This window comes from Hyperolius riggenbachi, chromosome 3 (assembly GCF_040937935.1).
Source record: "Hyperolius riggenbachi isolate aHypRig1 chromosome 3, aHypRig1.pri, whole genome shotgun sequence".
Lineage (NCBI taxonomy): Eukaryota > Metazoa > Chordata > Amphibia > Anura > Hyperoliidae > Hyperolius > Hyperolius riggenbachi.
This window is the reverse complement of record NC_090648.1, coordinates 182,536,208-182,562,404: the sequence shown is the minus strand read 5'-3', so window position 1 is coordinate 182,562,404 and position 26,197 is coordinate 182,536,208. Positions and strand designations below refer to the sequence as shown.

At 40.4% G+C, this 26,197-nt stretch overlaps 1 protein-coding gene across 4 annotated transcripts in view; it reads right to left on the bottom strand.

Moving 5' to 3' along the window:
• ATP8B4 (ATPase phospholipid transporting 8B4 (putative)) overlaps positions 1-26,197 on the bottom strand; it is a 352,146-nt gene that overhangs the window by 47,151 nt on the left and 278,798 nt on the right. For all 4 annotated transcript variants that reach the window (XM_068275401.1, XM_068275402.1, XM_068275404.1 and 1 more), the window contains exons 14-17: positions 23,964-24,172; positions 22,731-22,774; positions 16,503-16,668; positions 12,319-12,507 (exon numbers count right to left, since the gene is read on the bottom strand). In XM_068275401.1, the coding sequence (XP_068131502.1) occupies positions 12,319-12,507; positions 16,503-16,668; positions 22,731-22,774; positions 23,964-24,172 (608 nt within the window). The remainder of the gene's footprint in view (positions 1-12,318; positions 12,508-16,502; positions 16,669-22,730; positions 22,775-23,963; positions 24,173-26,197) is intronic.

Here is a 26,197-nt window from a genome sequence, read left to right as displayed (position 1 = left end):
AGTTGGGGTATCCTTTAACTGCTATGTCAGAACAATAAGCAGTGGACCCTTGGGATTTGGTAAAAAAGGAACTATGGGGCCTAGCAATATCTACATAAAAAGTAAGCAGTGGTGACACCCATGTTATGTGACCTGTTCACTTTATGGACGCACGTAAATATATGGGGGGCTACAATAGGTAAGTAAAATGCTGGCTTCCTCCCAAACACAAACACCATTTCCGAACCTTCCTTAGGGACAGATGCATTTAATTTCTTATCCAAATATAGTGTGAAGGTCCCTTTAACCCTTTTAGGATCGGCAGGCTCTGGCCCCTTAAAGGGGAGCTGAAGAGAGAGGTATATGGAGGCTGCCATGTTTATTTCCTTTTAAGCAATACCAGTTGCCTGGCAGCCCTGCTGATCCTCTTCCTCTAATACTATTAGCCATAGCCCCTGAACAAGCATGCAGCAGATCAGGTGTTTCAGACTTTAAAGTCAGATCTGACAAGACTAGCTGCATGCTTGTTTCTGGTGTTATTCAGATACTACTGCAGAGAAATAGACCAGCGGGGCTGCCAGGAAACTGGTATTGATTAAAAGGAAATAAATATGGCAGCCTCCATATACCTCTTACTTCAGTTCCCCTTTAAGGACCAGATGTTCCCCATTTTACTGGCAATCACAGAGATCACAGAGCCAGGAGCTAATTAAATTGTCTCCTGACTAGCGCATGGAGCCCAGCTGTCATAAGACAGCTGAGTGCAGCAGCAGTGATAATGCGCAGTGATGGGAGACTGAAATCTACATCCTGGCAAAGTTAACGCAAACCTGCACTGAAAATAAACTGAAGAGATAATGAATTGTATGTGTATTACAAATGGTAAATAGAACATTAGTAACAGTCTCATAAGTTTATTACACCAACCTACCCCCCCCCCCCTTTGATGCCTAACACTAACCTCCCCTTTCTGATGCCCAACACTAACCTTTCCTCTCTAATGCCTAACACTAACCTCCCCTCTCTGATGCCTAACACTAACCTCCCCTCTCTGATGCCTAACACTAACCTCCCCTCTCTGATGACTAACACTAACCTCCCCTCTCTGATGCCTAACACTAGCCTCCCCTCTCTAATGCCTAACACGAATCTCTCCTCTCTGATGCCTAACACTAACTTCCCCTCTCTGATGCCTAACACTAACCTCCACTCTCTGATGCCTAACACTAACCTTTCCTCTCTAATGCCTAACACTAACCGCCCCTCTCTGATGCCTTGACGCCTAACACTAACTTCTCCTCTCTAATGCCTTGATGCCTAAAAATAACCTCTCCTCTCTAATACCTAACACTAACCTCCCCTCTCTAATGCCTAACACTAACCTCCCCTCTCTGATGCCTTACACTAACCTCTCCTCTCTAAGGCCTTGATGCCTAACACTAACCTCTCCTCTCTAATGCCTTGATGCCTAACACTAACCTCTCCTCTCTAATGCCTAACATTAACCTCTCCTCTCTAATGCCTAACACTTACCTCCCCTCTCTGATGCCTAACACAACCTCTCCTCTCTGATGCCTAACACTAACCTCCCCCCCTCTGATGCCTAACACTAACCTCCCCTCTCTAATGCTTAACACTAACCTCTCCTCTCTAATGCCTTGATGCCTAACACTAACCTCTCCTCTCTAAGGCCTTGATGCCTAACACTAACCTCTCCTCTCTAAGGCCTTGATACCTAACACTAACCTCTGTTCTCTAATGCCTAACACTAATCTCTCCTCTCTGATGCTTAATAGGGATGATCACAGATATGCAAATTGTTCCAAGTTGATGCAAATGTATGCACATTTTTATGCAAATGTATGCAGCGTCCATTTTCAAACTGCATACATTTGTATAATTTTGGAAAAATTTGCATTTCATTGATCATCCCTAATGCCTTACACTTACCTCCCCTCTTTAATGCCTAACAATAACGTCTCCTCTCTGGTGCCTAACACTAACCTCCCCTCTCTGATGCCTAACACTAACCTCTCCTCTCTAATGCCTACTACTAACCTCTCCTCTCTGGTGCCTACCACTAACCTACCCTCTCTGATGGCTAACACTAACTTCTCATCTCTGATGCCTAACACTAACCTCTTATCTCTGTTGGCTAACACTACCCCTCCCCCACCCTATTTGATGCCCAACACTAACCTCCCCTCTCTGACGCCTGACACTAACCTCTCCTCTTTAATGCCTAACACTAACCTCTCCTCTCTGATGCCTAACATTAACCTCCCCTTTCTGATACCTAACACTAACCTTTCCTCTCTAATACCTAACAGTAACCTACCCTCTCTGATGCCTAACATTAACCTCTCTTCTCTAATGCCTGACACTAACACTAACTTCTCCTCTCTCTATAAGGCCTTGATGCCTAATGCTAACCTCTCCTCTCTAATGCCTAACACTAACCTCTCCTCTCTAATGCCTAACACTAACCTCTCCGCTCTGATGCCTAACCTTAACCTCTATTCTCTAATGCCTGACACTAACCTCCCCCTCTCTGATGGCTAACACTAGCTCATCTGAATAACAACAGCTGTTAGTGTTTGGCTGTGGGGATCAAAGCACTTACACTTGGCTGATGGGCTAATAGTACCATTACTTTAGCCATTATTAGATTAATAGATTAAAAAAATGTAGCTGGCTTCAGATTCAAATGGAAACACATAAAAAAAATGAAAAAGACTTTTGAAGCAACCACGTAGATCTATGACAATTTTATAATGAAAGCAGCAGTTCTCTTAACATTTCTAGACTGGCTTTTGGATCATCTTTGCCAGAATAGCTGCTGTCATTAGAAAGATTTGCATACTGTTGGGAGCTTCCACAGGGTTCATCACTATTCCTTCTGTTTTCAAGAATACAGAAAAATGCACTGCAGTCTATCCACATACAGTACTTAACCTCTAGTGCTATCTCAGCTATCCCATAAAGATTACTTTTGTGGAAGGACTACAAGTGTTAGCATACTCCCTGAAATGGACATTGTGCCAGTTCTTTTACTTTCAGAATAGTTAATTCATGTAATTTGTATTCCTGTATAAATATACGTGAATACCGTAAGCAGTGTGATTGGAAAACTACTGTGCAAGGCAAATCCATAAAACTAAAAAGGTGATCTGAGGATAGTTTGATGAAATAGTCAATCAGTTCAAAGCTGTGATTGTTGCGTGTCTCGGTTGGTAGAACAGTAAGCAGAAAACGAAAGCATCCATCTACATAAAACCAAACAACCCTCTGAATCTTCTCCGTTTCATGGATTACTACACGCGACTCCCTCCCACTGGCTGGAGAAGTATATTTACTGGCCTCTCTTGTCTCCATGTGGATTAGCAGACACGGAAGGGGTGGATAAGGAACTGTGATGAAGAACAGAAATTTCTATCTATTCATGGTTTTGGTTAGGAAATCTCTGAGGACAACTGCATCTTACAGCCAATTTGTGTTTTAGGAGCTGAATGTTTTTTCTTTCCACACAGTGCATATAAACTTTCCACGTCTAAGCTACAAGAACTGTCCTCTATATGTAATGGCTTTCCTGGCTCAGAAAGAACAATAAATCGGAATATAGGGTTATGGGGGATTAGAAATAATTTCACTTCTAAAGAAAACTAATACCGGACAACGACCACTTTGATAAAATAAATCACAACTGTTTACAGACAGCCTGGACATTTTTGCAAACAACATTCATCAGAAAGTCCTGCTGAAAATATAAATTGTAAAAGGTGATCAGGTTATCAGTGGAGCTCCTCCACTTGTAAAGGGACCACAAACCCCAGCATGTCCTGCACTAATATTACTAAACTATACTTCATAAGTGTTTATCCACTTGCTTATTAATGAAATAGAGGTTGTGTTCAAAAACTGCCTCAGTGTTTGCAAATAACGAAATTATTTTTTAATATCAAAATTGGCATCCATCACATATTAACTTAAAGACAATTGGAATTGGTGGCCCTTATTCAACACACTTATCCTCCTAGTAGATAATTTTTTGTCTTCTGTTTAAAATACATTTTCAGCACCCTGCAATTGAAAAAGTACCAAAAAGTAGGTGAAAAAGTACTGTCAGAATAATTCTGAGTATTCTCTTGCTTGCTGGTGGCTTCAAAGGCATTTTATTGACCTTGTAAAAATATCACCTAGGAGAAAACTTGGAGAAAAAGTGAAATAAATTAGTTTTAGCATTACAGCAAGGCTTGGTGTACAGAGGCGCCAGAGTAGAATAAAAACGTTTAAAAACCGTCTAAAAGAGGGGGATGTTCAGGTGGACTTACCTCCCTCAAAAATATAAAACTCAATTGAGTCACAATATATCAATACAAAAATATTTTATTGAACTCCACTTAGTGCAACGCGTTTCGCAGGTGTGGTCCTGCTTCATCAGGCAAACAGGAGTATAACTATAAAACAAACAGAAATATATACAAACATAATGACCCATAGAAATAGCTTAAAATAAAGGCGCAGTTTAAAAACATAAGAAGACATGATAAAATTGTAACATTTTTGGTCGCAGTGTAGTAAAAACTCGCTCTGTCTAAAAATTGCATCTAATTGATCATAAAATATGCAAAAGAATCCAAAGTGTACACAAAAGTTAATAAATATCCATAGTTGTCAATTGATATGTTAAAGTTCATCAGCTTACAGATTAAAGGATAGTCAGTTTAGTAAGTATAACATATAGTACTATTTTATGGCCCTAGAGCTTACTTGCAAGAAGAATTACTAACAGTCTAAACTGATATAATAAAATTCAGCACCTTAGCAAGAGTGACTTACCTCAATGGGTCTAGATGCAGAAGTGAGCGCCTCTGTGTAGATGTGCGAGGGGGCTCTGCTTATATAGGGAGTGTGGTTGCACTAATTGATCCTAATGCACCAATCAAAATCTGCCATGTAAGCAAGGCGTGCCAATTTGGGTGCACCTGGAAGTGGTCATGAGGCTGGAACGCACAAATGGACATCAAGGCAGCATGGTGGTATAGTGGTTAGCACTCTCGCCTTGCAAGTGCTGGGTACCTGGTTTGAATCCCAGCCAAGTCAACATCTGCAAGCTTTTTTTATATATATTATATTAAGTCTCATTAATTATAGTAGTATATGAACTCTGCGAGTGGGCAGTATCTATGTAAGGACTAGTCACTGGTATTCGTTGTTAAAAAATAATCATAAAAAAAAAATAAAATAAAAATAAAAATTATATATATATATATATATATTGAATGAAAAGAGATGTCATATTGCATTATTTGTGAAACTGCTAGTAAACTAATAGATCAGAAGAGACTATATATTGTTAACACCAGTTTTTGTGGTGATCAGATAACAGTGTCACCATCTAGTGGTGAAAGTATATATGATAGCCCAATTTATGTACAATGCTGGATAAAATGATACTAAAAGCTCTGAATTTGATACAAGCAACATAAGAATCAAACACAAGTTAAAATGGCAATTATAAAATATTATTAAACAGATTAAATGGGAGAAGATAAGATCATAAAGTAAAAGAGAGGACCATTAAAACAGTATATAATTGTGAGTACTAAAAATCAGGTATTTTATAGAATTAGATGGGGGGTTGGATCAGAAGATTTTCTCAAGAACCTCATTTAACCCCATGGGTATTAAGGTCCAAATTCTGAAGACCTTAGTACCCATGGGGTTAAATGAGGTTCTTGAGAAAATCTTCTGATCCAACCCCCCATCTAATTCTATAAAATACCTGATTTTTAGTACTCACATTTATATACTGTTTTAATGGTCCTCTCTTTTACTTTATGATCTTATCTTCTCCCATTTAATCTGTTTAATAATATTTTATAATTGCCATTTTAACTTGTGTTTGATTCTTATGTTGCTTGTATCAAATTCAGAGCTTTTAGTATCACTTTTATCCAGCATTGTACATAACCTGGGCTATCATATATACTTTCACCACTAGATGGTGACACTGTTATCTGATCACCACAAAAACTGGTGTTAACAATATATAGTCTCTTCTGATCTATTAGTTTACTAGCAGTTTCACAAATAATGCAATATGACATCTCTTTTCATTCAATATATATATATATATATATAATTTTTTTTTTTTTTAACAACGAATACCAGTGACTAGTCCTTACATAGATACTGCCCACTCGCAGAGTTCATATACTACTATAATTAATGAGACTTAATATAATATATATATAAAAAGCTTGCAGATGTTGACTTGGCTGGGATTCAAACCAGGTACCCAGCACTTGCAAGGCGAGAGTGCTAACCACTATACCACCATGCTGCCTTGATGTCCATGTGTGCGTTCCAGCCTCATGACCACTTCCAGGTGCACCCAAATTGGCACGCCTTGCTTACATGGCAGATTTTGATTGGTGCATTAGGATCAATTAGTGCAACCACACTCCCTATATAAGCAGAGCCCCCTCGCACATCTACACAGAGGCGCTCACTTCTGCATCTAGACCCATTGAGGTAAGTCACTCTTGCTGAGGTGCTGAATTTTATTATATCAGTTTAGACTGTTAGTAATTCTTCTTGCAAGTAAGCTCTAGGGCCATAAAATAGTACTATATGTTATACTTACTAAACTGACTATCCTTTAATCTGTAAGCTGATGAACTTTAACATATCAATTGACAACTATGGATATTTATTAACTTTTGTGTACACTTTGGATTCTTTTGCATATTTTATGATCAATTAGATGCAATTTTTAGACAGAGCGAGTTTTTACTACACTGCGACCAAAAATGTTACAATTTTATCATGTCTTCTTATGTTTTTAAACTGCGCCTTTATTTTAAGCTATTTCTATGGGTCAGTATGTTTGTATATATTTCTGTTTGTTTTATAGTTATACTCCTGTTTGCCTGATGAAGCAGGACCACACCTGCGAAACGCGTTGCACTAAGTGGAGTTCAATAAAATATTTTTGTATTGATATATTGTGACTCAATTGAGTTTTATATTTTTGAGGGAGGTAAGTCCACCTGAACATCCCCCTCTTTTAGACGGTTTGTAAACGTTTTTATTCTACTCTGGCGCCTCTGTACACCAAGCCTTGCTGAAATCTTGAGTCCACCCTCGGTGGAGGGGTGCTACCCCATTTCCTATCTACAGAGAGCGACATCTTAAAAACCTGAGTGGGGTCAGGTTCTAATACTCCCCACCTGCACTTGAAGTGGTTGCCTATGGGTAACTCATGTTTGTGAGTATATCTAAATATTTTGCTTTTAACCACAACCAACTTAACAATACTACACCATATCGGGCTCTCGATTTCTCTTTGTTCTTCCAAGCATAGTTTTAGCATTAGTCTCTCCAGGTAAGATCTATATCAAAATTGAAAATTGCGCAAAAAGGGGGATCAGCGCAACACCAGGCCGCCTCCGAATGGCCTCCATCAGAGATGCGCTGAGCCCCCCCAGGAACTACAAACGCACCTTGAACCCAAACAGAAGCTCTGCATATACACCAAATGCATGGCTGTTAAGTGGGAGCAGCTGACCAAAAACGAATTACATTAGTACATAGCAAGGAAATGAACAGCGCTACTTAAAAACAGACCAGTGCCTACCTGCAAAAGAGTGCAAGGCCTACTTGTAGGGTCGAATACACACCGAGCATACACATGACCAGTCTACCACTAGAGGAGGATGTTGGTTTCCATTAACAGCTTGCATGCAACCTATTAAGTACTCGTCCCTCCCACTGCAAAGAAGTCAATCCTCCATGGGAGGGTAAACAGAAGCTCTGTATATACACCAAAAGCATGGCTGTTAAGTGGGAGCAGCTGACAAAAAACGAATTACATTAGTACATAGCAAGGAAATGAGCAGCGCTACTTAAAAACAGACTAGTGCCTACCTGCAAAAGAGTGCAAGCCCCACTTGTGGGGTCGAATACACACCGAGCATACACATGACCTGTCTACCACTAGAGGAGGATGTTGGTTTCCATTAACAGCTTGCATGCAACCTATTAAGTACTCGTCCCTCCCACTGCGAAGAAGTCAGTCCTCCCATGGAGGATTGACTTCTTCGCAGTGGGAGGGACGAGTACTTAATAGGTTGCATGCAAGCTGTTAATGGAAACCAACATCCTCCTCTAGTGGTAGACAGGTCATGTGTATGCTCGGTGTGTATTCGACCCCACAAATGGGGCTTGCACTCTTTTGCAGGTAGGCTCTAGTCTGTTTTTAAGTAGCGCTGCTCATTTCCTTGCTAAGATCTATATCAAAGCCTGTGTGTAAAAGCCCACAAGACAGGAAGGCATGAAATGAGAAAGCTGTCTCTCTCATTGCAGACTAAAGTTGTGTACCAACCTGAGGAAATTCTGATCTATATGATCTTCTATGATTGTGTCAGTTAACAGTTTATCCCTGAGGAGGGTACAGATGTTCTGCTTGGCCCTTCTGTACTATGGAGGTTGGGAGAAAGAATAAGCAACAGGTTTCCACTGCAACATACAGGGGGGACTACAATAGCAGTTAGGCCATGTTCACATTGCATTTCGCTCGCGTGGTCGTTCGCGTTGGCCATTTTTGGGGGGGTTGCTCCTCCCGGGGCTTGGGTGGGCGATTCGTATTTGTGCACAACGCATTTATACACACTTTTCCCGAGCGGTTTTTTAATTCACTCCCTGACGCAAGTCAGGAAGTGAACTCTTTGACCCAGAAAATAATAAATACAATGTATTTATTCTTAAAAACACAAACGCAATTGCTGCACAAAGCGATTTTCTGAGCATTTTGCGTTTTTCCGATACCTTCCATTGAGGTGGAATAACCCCGATATCAAGGGCACCTCCTGTATTCACAAATTAATACTTCTGATAACACAAATATAGTGTGTAAGTAGCTTAACCCCATTTCCATTACTACTCAGAAAATTAACTTTCCTGTGACACACAAACACTGTGCTACAGGAACACGAATTAACCTATCTTGCTCTGTATATTTGCACAATATCATGCTTGAGCCTATTTCTTCATAGTTTTGGTACTCAGAGAATAACTGGAAACTACCCAGTGTGGTCTCAAATCATGATTTATCCTCTCCAACCTGCCATTGCTGAGCAATCACCACAATCAAAGGGAAAGTTTGTTTTAGAAGACAAGTCATTCCTATATTTCAGACTGCAAACAGCAGGAAAGAGTTAAGGCTACAAAAAACAAAAACAAAACATGGCTGTGCCTAAAGGCACACCATCAGGAAAACTGCTAGGAAAATCCAGCCTAGACAGCTGTGCTACGTGTGGTTATATTAAGCTGAAATAGTACATTAACAATAATGTTTTTTTTTGCCAAAAGCAAGGTCTGCATTAGTCTATAAATAATAGAAAATATCCATATAACACAAGCAGAAAAAATATCAGAGAAATAAAAAACAAAAAGACAAATTCTTTCAAAAGTTCAAGGGGTGCGGAAGGGAAGAACAAGAGGGAAAGAACATGGGAACTATCCAAAAAAGACATAGACAGTGCTAGGAGGAACAAACCAAAAATGTGGAGAGAAAAATTGTAAGAGAATACACATTTTCTAAATATAACCATTTTATTTGAGGGAAGATCTGATTTTGATCAGCCTGGAATTTTTATCTATTAGAACAGAGTGTCTAGTTCCTGTCTATGGAAATCATAGTAAAATTTCCAAAGAAATCACAGCAATTTAAAGGTAAATTCTATCAGATGGTGAGACTTCTGCACTAGCTTAAGCAGAGGCGTTCCACACAATTTTCCACTCATTTTAAATAGCCCTGTCAACAGGTCTCATCTTACAGTATACTACTAGAGTGGACTGCTTTGCATTAACTTTACATTGTGATCTTATTAACACGCATATTTTGACACGGACTCTACTATATCCATTCTTAAAGTGGGATTCTACTCCCAAAACAAAACTTTAAGTAAACAAATTTTCGGCAAAACAGGAAAAGAGGGCACAGACGCCCTGGGAGAAAAAAGGGTGCCGCCATAGGCACCCATTATAAAAGCTACGATTTGCGGCGGCACCTCCGGCCACCCAAATTTACCTCCTTTGCCAAAAATCGCGGCTTTGCAGTAGCACCTCCAGTCGCCCAAATTCACCTTCTTTGACGTAAATTGCGGCTTCAGCTCACAGCGTGGCCTTGGTCAGCTGGCCTTTTACGGACGCTGCTGAATTCCTTACGGAATTCACGGGCAGGTTATTTTGTATGTAAATTTACGGTATGTCCGTAAATTTACGTAAGGTTGCCAACACAGCTTTGACTCTGTACAGTATATGCAGGCAAATGGGGTCATTCATAATTGTATTTGCGATTGGCGGTTGCTGGGCAATGATCATCAGCATGGTAACCATGTAGCATTGCATGATCACACCTCCAGTTGCCTTCAAATGCCTGCTCACATACAGGAGCAGATGACAGGTGGTGAATCCACCAGTGTCAGCTGTAAATGTGAACTAAGCCTTTCATTGACTGAACTCCACATCAGCTCTGTTGCTTGCTTGACCACATGTTGATAATAGACACGTTCTAAATCCCCTTAGTGTGCATAATGCAATAAAATACAAACACATGAGTTCAGTATAAATATGTATGGTACTACGTCTTGGTGTACTTTATATTGTTATGCACACCCAGAAGCTATAAGACAGCAAGTAAATACTTGCAAGACAGCAAGTATTAACTGTATAATGTCAAGGAGAAGATGGGCATCAGCGGTTCTTTCTTTCTTTCTTAGAGTGAAAAGGTTTTATCTTAAGATAATCTAGTAATAGTCTAATAAAAATGCAGTCAAATGTGAACACACATGATGCAAGTCCTAAATCACTGTGTGAACGGCCATTGGCATCACATATACTCTAGTGCTTGGACATCATAAACTTTCAGGAGAGAAAGAGTATCAGGATCAAGTAACAAAGCAGGATGAGATATAGCTACAGCCAGTGTTCAATCGTCATCTATCTGCTTGCTTTGACAGACTACAAACTTGCACCAGAAGCTAACCATCCCAGTGCAGAATCGAATAATGTATTACATGCACATAAACTCAAACAATATCAATCTGTTTTCAGCAAACCATCTCATGTCCTAGGCACTGAATCAGAACACCCAGCTGAATATGCAAGTCCTCAGCTAAGGTGCAGGGAGGCGAACAAAGAACGGCCTACTGTGCAGAAATACAACAGAAATCGGTGACCAAAATCCAGTCAGGTGGATCAGAAAGCCCGTCTGATCTCATTAATTAATGCTCCTTATTTACTTGTCTCATGGGTTATTCCTTCTTATCTGTCTCCCCTCATCAGTTCTCTATCATTATCAGTCTCATAAGTCTAAAGGCCCTAAACATGCTGGTCTGAACTTGGCCATGAGGGACGATAACTACGGCCACAAATCGGGCTGTCAGATCAGCATGGGTACGGCAGCCAGACGATCAACAAAGATTAGGCAAGTCTGATCTTTAGTGATGCCCAATGCACTAGCACCATCATTGTTGCCACCAGTGGCATAGCTAAGAAACTTGGGGACCCAGTGCGAGTTTTACATGGGGCCCAAGCACTCTATGGATATGGAGCCCCAAAACCTACCATGGACTGCTGCAGTGTCAGAGAGGTGTAATCAGAGTAAAGAAACAGTTTGTTAAGGATTACCACTATTCAATGCACATATAGAGGTGTTTATTACCAGCACAACACCAATTAAAAGTTAATAAGATGAAGTAGGGCCCCTAGTAGGTCCCCTGGTCCAGAGGCCTCCGGTGCGGTCACTACCTCCGCATCCCCTACTGCTACGCCATTGGTTGTCACTGTTAACCCTCCTGCCGGAAACCACTCTGTCTCATGCCACTCGTTGTCTCTTTGCCCCTCCCCCCGCATAGCAACATACACATCGTCAGCCAGAGATGTGTGTACAGCGTCATTTCTGCTCTGTCACCTGCAGGGATCAGTACCCGACTCCTTGGGCGACAGGGATCCTGCAGATCAATGCCAGGTGAGTATGTAGCTTTAGTTAGCTCTCCTTGGGCCTGATGCACAAAGAAGTGTTAAAATTGCTGTGTGCAGGCAGCATATGGCAAGGGATTAACATATTCCTCTAGGTGCTGTTATGTAATTTCACAACAAGCCACATATTGGCACTCACCTTCCACCACTCAAGATTCTCTGGAGCCCTGTTTGCTGGTTCCAAGTGGTAAATATAAAATAGTCAGAAATAATATTCCATAGGTATAAAGTAAAAACTACCAAACATAATTTCAAAAAAAAAATTAGACATGATAATTCAAAATGCCTCACCTATAACGGACATTCTTTTCCTGACATTGTTGAAATCTAATATTGCTAAAAGCTGGTATGTTACAATTTTCCCCATTTCTTGCACAGTGATGGTCTCGGGCGTTCGGGACTTGAATATGAATCCAAAATTTCTGGCAGCAGTAACCAGCGCTCCTTCATCTGGCGATTGCACTTGGTAATTGAGTTCCCCTGTGTCATTAATTCCAAGGAAACGAAAACAAAAGACACATTTGTTGTAGTTAATTAAAACAAATAGAAACAAAAAGCATCATAAACATAGCCTGGAATACCCAAATCAGTTTACAAACACTGCTGTTTTTTAATCAATGGTTTTGGTTGATTAAGATCTACAATAAAGACATGGCAATGTAAAATTTGTATGCAAAGACTTGTAACTGCTTGCCGACCGCTCCACGCGTGGTGTGAAAGTGGCGGCAGCCCCAGGACCCCTCCAGGCCAATTGGCTTGAAGTGCTAGGGGCGGAGGTTGCAGGGGATCGCACGCGCCGATGCGTGCACATCCCCCGCTGGAATGACAGAGCTCTACCCCGTCATCAGCCTCCCAGCGGCAATCGCCGCTAGGACACTGTTAGATGGCGAAAGGCCTATGACAGCTGATCGCTGTCATTGGCTGCGGGGGGAGGGAGGGCAGGGGTTAGGGCAAAATCATTAAAAAATTGCAATATTTATTACAAATATATATATATACAGTATAAACATACAGTATAAACAGGCAGGGATCACTTTTGTGCTGATGCAGGGAGGCCTTAAAGCTGCAGTGGCCCTATTAGTAAAAAATGGCCTGGTCACTAAGGGGGGTTTAAGAACGCGGTCCTCAAGTGGTTAAGAAGGAAAAAATATCTATCGACCGATCGATTGATGCATGTATTTTGTTAAACAGCAACAGTGGGCATTGTAGGCCTACAATATAAAGTCCTTCTTAGTTTTGGTGTCGCAATATAGATAAGAAAACTTTACAAAATCAACTTCATTTTATTTTTACAAAAGTTTATAAAACACATTGATTTTGTAGTACATAAGAATTATATCATGCTCTCTCTGTATAATACACATAAAAAAACATGGCAATTGAGTTGGCCGTATCAAAGTGTCCCCAAAAAAGTATTATAGCATTACAACCTCGCATAATTATATATGTCAAACTCATGTATTAACATGAGTTCAAGAAACAGAGAATGAAATGGTAGACGGTCTATAAACACTGGAAAAAATAGTTCTTGGTCTTATAAATTCCAGTATGAAAGGTCAGAGTGAAGATGTGTGGGACCCATCTGTAAACATACACACTATGAGCAATCATCCTGGTATCAGGTCTGAGTCATAGCAATGCTGAAAATGTCTGAACTGCAAACATTTGTCTGACCTAAAACCCACAAGTAGCAAAATTATAAATACTGTGGCACTTCTTTAAATAAGCCTTCAGTAATGTGCAACACATAATCAACAGTCAAGTGGAATTCTGTGTACTGGTTAACCCATTCAGCTAACAGAAAGTGATCTTTTTATAATGTTATAAAATGACATATAATGTTATAAAATGAAAAAAAAAAAAAAAAACATCAAGCATTAACAATTTTTTTGTTAAACGGAATCTCAATGACTTGAAAATTAGGGTATTTTTGCTTGAAGCAGAACCTCAAGCTAGCAACAAAAATAAATCTTGCTTGAAAATATGATCCTAAGTTAAAATATTTTTTGTATAGGCTACAGAGTAATTGAGAAATATCTAACTGAAATGTCTTTTAAAAGGATGAAGGGTTAAGACATTTGTGTATACCAGGACTGCATATTTCAGCCATATAGGGATTATTCAAGAAATCATATATACTGTATTTAACATATATACTGTATTTCGGGAAAAGACTGAGGGCAGCGGCATGGAAGCGATCCATGCATATGGGGCTGGAAGAAGCCCCAGTTATGTATACAACTTTTACGGCTCGGTTCACATTGAGCCCACATCCATTCCTGCGCTGTGTTCTGATCCGTGAAGTGGAGAGGAACAGAAGGATCGTGCAGGTCGGAAACGGGAGAGGGGGCGGAACGTAGCAATGTGAACTTTCATCGGGAAAGCATTGCTTCGGCTGCTGCGTTCCGTTCATCGGAGCGGAACGTAAGCTATTTTAGGCTCAATGTGAACCGAGCCTTATTCTCTCTGGTTAACTTTAAGATGACTGTTGCTAATAAGTTCAATTATCTGAATTCACTGATCTACTGTATTTGCTATAAAAACTTGAAAAATATGAATAAAAAAACCTTGAAATATAAACTAGTCCAGATGGATGAACTAGAAACCTGATGCGTTGAATTGCTTGCATGCATGCAATTTGCCGGATCAGCCGGTGAGCCCACAAGCTAGCATTCACAGGTTTCACCTGCTGAACTGCACTGCAACAGTGCTGGCCCCGGTCACCTCTTCCCCCTTCTTACCATCCTGGAGTTTAGACTGACCCATCCGCCCACTCATCCATCATCATCCAGCACCATAGAGAGCTGGATAGGTAGGCTGGATGGGCCGGAATAAGCATTTTTATTGAATTAAAAGCATAAAGGAAAGTTTGTAAAGCATTTATGGACAATTATGGAGTAGGATCAGTTGAGATATTACCAACAAAAGAAGGTATTCAGCAATCATCATCATTCATAAAGGAGTACATGCTGTAGTAATATTGAGTAGCGCTGCTCTAGGATCAGCACACCTTAATAATTTTGACAAAAAAAGTCCGCATAACGATTTGATTATATTGTAATTTAAAATGTGACTGTGAAATGATTGGAAAATTAAACTTAACTGCCCAGCTGGCTGAGCCTTACAGAGATCATCGCTCTGGCATTAATTACAAGTAATTTTTTTCTCTGTTGATTATGTGAGGATTGAGCAAGAGTGAGGGCTGAGATTTTGCTTCAGCTTACAGATATTTGCAATCTGCCTGGCATAAATAAACTAGCTGTAATTTGTACAAATTCCTTGTTTACTTAAGGAACCTGAACTTGTGTGACTACGGATGCAGCCCTTAAGCTACAGAAGGGCCCAGGGGCAGGAAAGGAGGGCAAAAATTCCTTACCCACTTTCCCTCCAATGTAGGGTCTTTTCTGCACATCTTCAATGATGGCCATGCAGAGAAGTGCAGGAGAGAATATAGTGTTATTGTTTTAGTGCACTCTGCAATCCCTATGCTCCCACCTGCCTCATCTCCTACACTCTTGTCTTCTCCATTTCAACGGTCTCTCAGTGCTCCTCTGATGCCACACGAGTTACAACTGTAGAAAATGCATCGTAGAAGAGAAGAATCCCGCTGCACCGGCCGTGGATTGAAAGTCCAATTTTTATTAAGCAATGTAGACAAACAGCATAAAACAGCTCACGCGTATCGGAGATAACTCATGACTCCTTAATTAAGCTATAATTAAGGAGCCATGAGTTAGCTCCGATACGCATGAGCTGTTTTATGCTGTTTGTCTACATTGCTTAATAAAAATTGGACTTTCAATCCACGGCCGATGCAGGGGATTCTTCTCTTCTATGATACATATGGCTTGCTGGTGTGTCCTGCTACCAACTTAGGAGTGGAGAGGTTGTAGCAACCTGCCATTTCATCTTTTTAGAAAATGCAGTCGTAAGGAAAAGAGAGTCACAAGGCAATCTGGAGAATAGTGACTGCAGTGCATGCAGGGACAGGTAATAACACCCGCTTCCTTGCACTACTCTGCATAAAAGAAGAGGGCATGGCTATATAGGGGGAAGGGGTTATGGTATTAATCAGGGGAACCTGGCTAGAGAGTTGGAGACTGGAGCAACTGGTTATACTGTTGTGAAATGATTATTGCTATGAGGGGGTGAGGAGGGTACCTCATTTTGGTTTAGGTGGGGGGAAGTCGCTGTGGTAATATGGGTACAGTGCTCAGAGAAGGTGGGGAAACCATGCCATAAATCCCTGAACTCCTTTTTTCACTTTATTTATTCACTCCATGGAAGTCAGCAAGAAAGGATATCGGCTGCATGATCACTGGTCCAGGTCACCAAATTAACTGATCTATAGCCCAATGTATAAGTAATTATTGGCAACCATAAATGTGTGATAACCATTGGTTTTGAGTAAATCGATAGATTAAATAAAAATCATGTGTATTGAAGAACTGGACAGGGTGGAATAAATGACAAACCTTCATTTTTCTCTTCAGACATGACCGTGTGACAAAGAGACAGCAATCTGAAGAACTCCTGTACATGGGGTTCCTCCAGCTTTATGGACTCAATTAAGCTGTGATCATAAAATTGGAACTTGCAATCAGCAAGAGAATTAAAGGTGAAGTCCACTGGTGGTGTTTTCTGGAAAAAAAAGAAAACATGTCAGACTGCTAAACCTGTGTAAAATGTCTAGCTGGAAATGACAAATAGCATAAGACAATGAAAGGACAACTATTGCGAATGTAATGTCTAAAATGCATGTGTATATATATTTTTATTAGACATACACTTTCCCCGAGTAAGATGCACTATAAATTACTCTTTTTTGCTGACACTTACAGTATGCAGTAAAAATCTGACAGGTTTTGGACAAGTTCATCTCCTCGTGGAGGAATCATAGTATCATTCAGGTTGTTAAATCAAATATTCGTGGAGGTGGTTTAGAAAAAACACTCCTACAACGAGAAAGCAGCCTATATGTATAATCTGGGCTCTAGGGTGCCAGGGGACCTCAATGTAGATTTTTCTTTTAAAAGTTATTTATAATTTGACCCCTTGTGATATCTCTGAGCCAACACAGTATTGAATTAAAACTGTTAAGTAAATTGATTTTTCCTATTGAGAAAATTAGTCTTTCTGCCACTAGATGGCGCCCACAGTACGCAATGCCGTTCAAGTGAAAAAACTCCCTTGATGGGAGGAGTGATGGCTGCGTATAAGTAGGGCAATGCAAAGCATTACTGGGAAACCACTTCCGCCCTGAGGAAGTGTGGGATTGAACCAATCGAAATATGTAGGCGTTTCCTTCCGGGCACCATATGACAACGCCGTCCATGCCACCTGCAATAGTGTGCACTCTGTAACTGCCTACGGAAGTCCGCTGTCCATCCACCCGGCGCTCATACCGAGTGCAGCTCTGAGCTAAAGCCCTGGATATCGGACTTAGCAGTATCTGGAGACCAGACAGGAAGCGTCTGTTCAGCGGATGGGTGAGAGACTTCTGCCATCAGTCAGTTTCGCTTGTCTTCTAGTTGCATACTCTGGTGCTTTTATGTGCTGCCCTGCTTGCTCTTGCACACACTTCATGCTGGCATATCTTTGAACTCAAGAGGTTCACTGATCCAACAACTGCGATTGAGTTGTGAATTGGACACTTTTGTCAAGTATTGATATCGCTGGGACTTTTGCAGTGGCAATTGCTTAAAGAGGAACTTCAGCCTAAACAAACATACTGTCATTAAGTTACATTAGTTATGTTAATTAAAATAGATAGGTAATATAATCTCTTACCCACCCTGTTTTATAAAAACAGGCAAATGTTTGATTTCATGACGGCAGCCATCTTTTTGGTTGAAAGGAGGTGACAGGGAGCCTGAGACACAGTTCCAACTGTCCTGTGTCCTGATCACCCCTCCCAGTTGCTAGGCAACGTGAATAACAGCATAGGAAATCCCATCATGCTTTGCACAGCTCAGGGAAAAACCGCCCGGCAGATTTCTTTGATGGGGCGGAGCTTAGGTAAAAATGCAGCAACAAATGATGCTTGGGTAAGAAAAACAAAGTTCTGATGCTGTGAAACTGTTAGAGAAACACCAAGCCTTTTCAGTTCTGCTGAGTAGATTTTTAGTCCGGAGGTTCACTTTAAGGAATGAAAGCATTGGACTAAGGCAGTTGGCCTTCTCCCATTTTTTCATCTTGAACTGTGCCTAATGTTATCAGCAAGACTCTAGTGATCACTTGAGGAATGAAAACTGGGACATCTGTTCTCTATACTGTTGCTCATAGCTAATAGGTGATATTCAGGGGAATTATCCTAGCAGAAAGTGGCGGATGGCGTGTGAATGGTTTGTTAGCGTGGGCCAGCCATATTGTTTTTAATTATTTGACAGATCTGTCAGATATTTTTATTAGATGTTTGTCCAAGTATGCACTTTACATTTTTCTATGCACAAATAAAGTGACCACACAGTGGTTTTCTCACGGACATACACGCTAATTTGTGCCTTTTTTCCTGAACCTATATCTAGGAATCATAGTATCTCCCTTATTCCTTGCAAAAGCACTCACTTGGAAAAATCTATACAAACATGTCAGCAAGCCTCCCTATGAGCTTACTATTGGCAGTTGGACTGAGTAACTGCTGTTCAGTAAGTGGTTTTAAAAATGAAGAAAACCCTGAAAATCCCACATGAGGAGTAGAGATGGGCCGAACCTCCGATTTTCAGTTCGCGAACTTCCACAAAAGTTCTGGCCATAAAAGTGATGGAAAAGATGTTTGATGGGGTCTAACACCTGGAGGGGGGCATGGACGAGTGGGATAGACGCCAAAACTCCCGGGGAAAAATCCCCCCCCCCTTCCCCCGAGACACTCATATCGTCGTCGGTCATTGCTTCATTGTGATATGCAAGCCCCTTCACCGTGCCAAGGTAATGATCATGAAGGGGAATTGGCACATGTGCATGCCTTTTGTTTTGTTGTTGCAGTGCAGCCAGAAAAATTAGGCAGGCATTAATAATAATAAGGTCGTTGCTTCATTGTGGACAGACCAAATTTGATCAGCTGGACAGTCACTGTTGTTCTATCATTGCGCTACCACAGCCCGGCGACCATATGGGCTTGAAAACCGCTATCCCCACGGTGCGCACCAGTCCAGCACGGCCGTCACTATGCAAACAGCTGTTTGCGGTGCGTTACATAGTGAGTTTGGTGTGTCAGTGTGAAGCAGTACTCTAATTACACTCCCTGATTGATGTATACACCTGCAAGATGTTTTAAAGCACTTTAGACAAAGACAAGACATATAACATTTATATCGCGCTTTTCTCCTGGCGGACTCAAGGCGCCAGAGCTGTAGCCACTAGGACGCGCTCTATAGGCAGTAGCAGTGTTAGGGAGACTTGCCCAAGGTCTCGTACTGAATAGGTGCTGGCTTACTGAACAGGCAGAGCCGAGATTCGAACTCTGGTCTCCTGCGTCAGAGGCAGAGTCCTTAACCATTACACTTTAGGCCTGCAATTTAGCATTCAATGTGATTTCTGCCCATAAAACGCTGCTTTGCATCAAATCCAGATTTTTCCCCGGGACTTTTGGCATCTATCCCACTCATCCATGCAAGAACTCAGATGTTAGACCCCTTGAAACATCTTTTCCATCACTTTTCTGGCCAGCATAAGTGTTTCTAGTTTTCAAAGTTCACCTCCCCATTGAAGTCTATTGTGGTTTGCGAAAGTTTGCGCAAACCGAACTTTTGCGGAAGTTCGCGTTCGCAAACCGAAAATCTGAGGTTCGAGCCATCTCTACTACATAGGAAAAAGTAATTTATAGTGTATTTCACAATGGAACACATATACATTTTATACAAATGCATAAGTGGATTTTAAATGTTTAAATTTTTTGGAATGGTGATCCTTTGAGGTAATTAATTACTGCAAGTACAAGCTAAAGGGGTTTGCCAGCTCATCTGCACTACGTCTGCAAAGTACTGATCCTTAATTGTAACTAAAAGGACAGATAAGTTAGGATACCTTTTTTTCTGGAAAATGAACAGTCACACACATACAGTGCATAAAAGATGGGAATATTTTGAAAGCAGAGCATGACCGGGAAACATTAGAGTACAAATCCAGGAAACCACTAGTCACTTATAAATGTTGCTATTGATTTAGTGCTTAGCTTAGTAGCATTTTAATGCCAGAATGTTGCATTCAATTTCAATCACACTTTATGTAAACAAAACTGCTTTACTAATAAACTGTTTTTTTTTCCATCCCGAGTGATTCATACGGTTTGCATTCACACTAATACCTGCTCTTCTACATTTATTTATTAATCGTATTACAGGATGAATAGTTGAACAACCCCTGTATCTATCTTCTCTGTTAAAGCAGACTAAAATCCCTGCAATTTATTTTTACAACCTTACTACATATCTTCAGTGAGGGCCAACCTAAACAACCTATTACAAATATACAGTATTAATATGTGGGTAAAAGACTGCACAATCAGATTGTAAGGAGAGCTGCTGTTTCGAACACAGTAAGTAACTAATTACAAACAGCACAAATCAATAGCATAGTTCACAATTAGCAACTGGTAGATAGGTAACGCTAAGGCCTGGTGCACACCAAAAACCGCTAGCAGATCCGCAAAATGCTAGCAGATTTTGAAACGCTTTTTCTTATTTTTCTGTAGCGTTTCACCTAGCATTTTGCGGTTTTGGGAAGCGTTTTTGGTGTAGTAGATTTCATGTATTGTTACAGTAAAGCTGTAACTGAACAGCTACTGCAACAAAAAACGCCTGGCAAACCGCTCTGAAGTGCCGTTTTTCAGAGCGGTTTGCGTTTTTCCTATACTTAACATTGAGGCAGAAACGCATCCGCAATCCAAAATCTGCAGCAGCCCGGGAGTATGCGTTTCTGCTAAACGCCTCCCGCTCTGGTGTGCACCAGCCCATTGAAATACATTACCCTAGCGGATCCGCACCCGCAAGCGTATCGCAAACCGCAGCAGAACCGCTCTGGTGTGCACTAAGCCTTAGGCACTATTTAAATAAGGAATCCCAACAATATTCTACAGTGTCTTTAACTCTTTAGCAGCCAATTTTTGTAGATGTTTGCAAGTACTCTGGGCCAAATTATTTTAGCACATTTTTTTCTTCTTTGATACATTTCCTTGCTTCTAATTAGTACTGCTGTAAGGTGTATTTATGGCCACTTGTCACTAGAAGCAGTGTGATACAATAACAGAAGACTTCTGCTCTCAGTTTCTATATTTTCTGCTAGTAGAGAGAGATCAAAGCATTCTAAGAATTTACAGCACAAGTTCTGTCAACTGAGGTCAAAAGCAGTGCACTTATATCAAACTCGAAAACTCTATTGAAGCTGCTAATGGGTTAAAGGTCATACACTAGTGTGCATACTGTAGTTAAGGGCACAGAGTACAATAGTTATTAATGCATAGCAAAAGCTTCTATAAATCCATAAACTTTAATTAGCTTAACATTGATAAGAAAAAGGGCACGTGTATGTGCTGTGCAGCAGTATGCTCTAACAACAAACTGCGGTATACATTTCGAGCGCTAAGAAGAGCTGCAATAGTCAGCATAGTTGAATAGCATCAGCTCTGCAACAGAGAGCAGTGCAGGTGCCAAGCTGTTGCGTAAAACACATGGCCTGCTGAATTGCAGAGCTATGTGATAGTGTGCCCAGGCCCTTATTATGTTGTTCTGAGCCAACACTCTAATTATGTTTTTTGAGGTACACCCTGCTTATTGTTATGCTTGGTGCACACGCCGATAAATTCTGTGTTTTGGGGTAACGTTGCCTAATTGTTATGAGAGGAGCTGCCTGAATAATTATTTTCTAAGCAGTGGATGTTGTAGAAAAATAATATTTTATTGCATCTCATAAAGTGTTTTAAAAAGTAACAATGGCATTATTTTTTTTTGTATTACAGGATAGGGGGCTTCATCAAAAGTTTTGCAGGGCAGGCCCACTGTCTTTGGCCTATAATGGCCATGCCCACTATTCTGCATGGCAAGCTACCCGCAGGATGCACAGGCCCAAGTCTGTGATAAACTACTCCCCAAACTGCTTTTTACCCCCTTAAGAGGCGGCAACTCTTGTTTGGATGGACTGGCCTTGATCTGTTACTAAGAGGAAAACCCATACTGGTGAAAACCTATTGATGAGACCATCACTCTCAAAGTCCCTAAAGGCCAATACTCACCATGCGATTCTCCAGACAATTTTTACGATGACTGGCGATTTTTTAAGCAAAGAGTGGTCATTTCTGCGCTCCTGCAATGTGGGTACAGGCGCGCAATCATTTAGCGCAAATAATGGCCGTCAGGGTGGATCGGATTGTTGAGATCCCCGGCGACTCAGCGCAAAGTACTGTAATCGCTTGACTTCCCATTTGCATAGTCTTGTGCCCTTGTGTAACGTCGTGAATAGGGAGAGGACTTGCTGAATGCTTGTCGTTAAGGGGAGGTCGCTAGACCTGTCGGGTGGCGAGCATTCAGCTTAAAGCAACAGGGTAAAGGTAAGCTTTGTCCAATTTAAAGAACTGCTTTCTGTGTTGTGTTATTAAATCCATATGTATTATTATTATTATGTATACATTATTATGTAATAACATACATTTACAAAATAAAAAAAAATACTAGGTGCCTTGTGTAGTTATAGAATAAAGGAATAACTACCTCATTAATTTCTACTTTTCGACCCAGTTCATCTCGAACTTCACCTATAACACAAGAAAAAACAAAATAAAGGTATTGAGGGGCATACTAACATCATATTAAGAAATACTTTCTTTTGGTCTAAAGCTTTAAAACTATATTAAATATAAACCTATGATAATGTGCCCCTAAAGGATGCTATTACTAGACTCTATACGGGCAGCATGGTGGCGTAGTGGTTAGCTCTCTCGCCTTGCAGCGCTGGGTCCCTGGTTCGAATCCCAGCCAGGGCACTATCTGCAAAGAGTTTGTATGTTCTCTCCGTGTCTGCGTGGGTTTCCTCCGTGCACTCCGGTTTCCTCCCACATTCCAAAAACATACGGATAAGTTAATTGGCTCCCCCTAAAAATTGTCCCTAGACTACAGTACTTACACTACATAATATAGACATATGGCAATGGTAGGGATTAGATTGTGAGCTCCTTTGAGGGACAGTTAGTGACAAGATATATATATATATATATACATTGTACAGCGCTGCGTAATATGTCGGCGCTATATAAATACTAAATAATAATAATAATAATACTAGCAGGGTCCAACTGGCAACCTAAAGCTAGAAGTATTGGAACTTATATTGCTCTAATATAGGCATGAAGAAGAATCTTATCAAGTACGTGTTTAGGCTCATATACACATACCAACAATCTGACCAACTATCTTCCAATCTTGTCTGTTGGAAGACAAGTTGGGCGTGTGTACACCTGGCAAACAATTAGATAACTAAATGATAATAGGTTGTTTGCCAGATCCAACCAGTGGATCAATCTGCCCAACTATCATGAAGGTGCGTACAAGTACAAGTTGAACAACTTTGTTGTTTTTGAATGTGGGCATGCTGTGCAGTTTGTCACTTAGCTTGCATGCATAGTATTTAAGTGAGTTGGTTGTTTTGTGGGTTGGCGTGTGTGTACGTACTTGTCAGGTAAACAACTTGTTGTGTGGTTGGTCATGTTGTGCAGTTGGCTTTGCATTGTATGAGCCTTTTGGTTCATAAAAAACACTTGAATGGCTTTCTCTAAACACTTATAGCATACGTTTGTACTTTTTTTTTCCAACATCAGAAGCATTAATGAACAGGAAAGTCCTAAATTTAAGGTGACACTGTACTAACGACTGGTCACTGACTGGGCACAACTGTTTCAAGGAACAACAAACTAACAGATAAATAGACATATAATAGATTCCACCTACCATACAGTCTTCCATAGATCGAACATTTGTTAAATGTCATGATGTTCTGAGTAAGTGTTCCTGTTTTGTCAGAGAATATGTACTCTATCTGCCCTAATTCTTCATTAAGCGTGGTGGTCCTAGCCTCAGCAGGTGTGCCTTTTTTGGAGTAGTACATTTTACGGTCCCAGTTGATAAAGTAACTATGACCAAGTCGAATAACTTCAACACTTTAAAAGAAAACAACAAAAACAGAAAGTAATTACTAACATCTACCATAGAAAGATACTACAATATGGCAAAATATAAAAAAAAAGCTATTCACTTGCATATGATTAAATTCAAGGTTCGGAGTGAAAGGGTAATGCATAGATATGTTATCTATAACGATAGCATGCCTTTAATATCAAAATAAATTTTGGAGAAGCATGATGAGTTGTGTTAATTACAAAAGGAAAAATAAAGCATAAATCATTCTAGGAAAAGCTATACTTTAAGATACCTCAGACTTCACTATTAAAACTAAGAAAGTAACAACTTCAATTTAATCTGAAATGCGCATTTCATGTCATGCCCCTGATGTCAACTTCAGGCCCTGCTCAGGAAGAAGTATGCAATACGTCTGGAGAAGAGGCAAGGCATTTTATGAGATGCTTCTCAAGTGTTGTCTTTTAGGCGCCATTCACGTCATGCATTCCGTTGTGGTTCCTGAAAGGTTGCAGTGCAGTGGCAACTTGAGACATACTTTCCAATTGAAGTAGGAAAAAAAAAATCGCAAACTGAAAATTTGCATAAAAACACGCAAAAAAAAATAAAAATTGCACAGCATGGTTAATTTTAAAAGTACCCCACAAAACTGCAAATGCAATTTAGGGCCCCATTTTGCAGAAAAAAATACAAGTTCTCAGTTTTCACCTATTATTATTATTATTATTTTAAAATAAAAAGTGCCATTGTAGATAAAAATCACAATTTAAACTAGCTATTTTATTTTACAAAAAAATAAATAAATTACATTTTGTTGCTACTACAATGTATAGCGATATTTAATTTTAAAATAAAAGTAGATTTTTCTGTGTTGTGTATTTTTTTTATTAATACTACAATGTTTATAAAAACATGTCTAAAGGTAAACAAGGGGAAAGAAAGGCTTATACAGATTAGTTGCTTTATTATGCAGGAGGTGTGGTTTCAAAAGTGGGTGGGGTTTTAGGAGGTAGCTAAACAGTATTTTCATAATAAAAACCCCCATCTTTTTCTTATAGTTTGCCCTAGAGAAATAGTGGTTGCCCATCGTATTTATAGCTTTCCCCGGCATCTAGTGTAGCTTTCCCTTGGGTTTGATGGTCCCTTCCATTTCATTTTTTTTCCCTTAGTAGTCAAGTGGTCCCTCCCCCTTTAAGGTATTATATTTGTAGTCTAGAGGTCCCCCTTGCCCTTTAAGCTATTCCCTGTTAGTCTACTGGTCCCCTGTCTATCCCACTATTACTGAAAGTCTTGAGGCCTCCCCTCCACCTGAATAGTTTTACCTGGCAGTCTAGTGGTCTCCCCTTAAAGTGTAGAGATGTACAGAGGCACCGGTAGGATAAAAGGTCGCTAAAATGTTTAAAACGTTCGGGATGCGGTGGTGGACCAGTCAACCCAAAAGACAGACACAAGTACTGTCGATTACAGTCGAAAGCAATTTATTCACATACTCCTTAGCACAAGTTGCAGCGCGTTTCACGGGCAGAACCCCGCTTCATCAGGCAATAATAAACAGGAGCAATAAACAGCACGGAGTCCAAATGGAGCTTGGCACCTCTGTGGAGGTAACCCTGGTTTGTTAGTATAATACTTACACTTTACATTATTTCACCATTTTCCAGTGCATACTACACTATATTGGGCTCTCTGGTCTTTGTTTTGTTCTCCCCTTAAAGTGGTTCCCCAATGGTCTAGTGGTACCCCTCGTTCCCACAGCTCTTCATGGTAGTGTAGAAACCCCCCACCCCATTAGCTTTCCCTGGTAGTCTAATTGTCCCCCCTCCCCCTTTAAGCATTCCCTGGTAGTCGTAGCAGTTTCTCCCGTTCCCTGATAGTCCCTGGTAGTCTAGTGGTTTCCCCAACCCCCATTGCAGAGGCCAGCAGACAGGAGCCACAAAAAAGCTAATAAATTTAACACAAAAGCTGTACTGATGTCCATTATAACATCTGCCCATACAGTGTAATGTATTTTATTTTTTTGGGGTGCAATGTATACTATTTGACAAGCT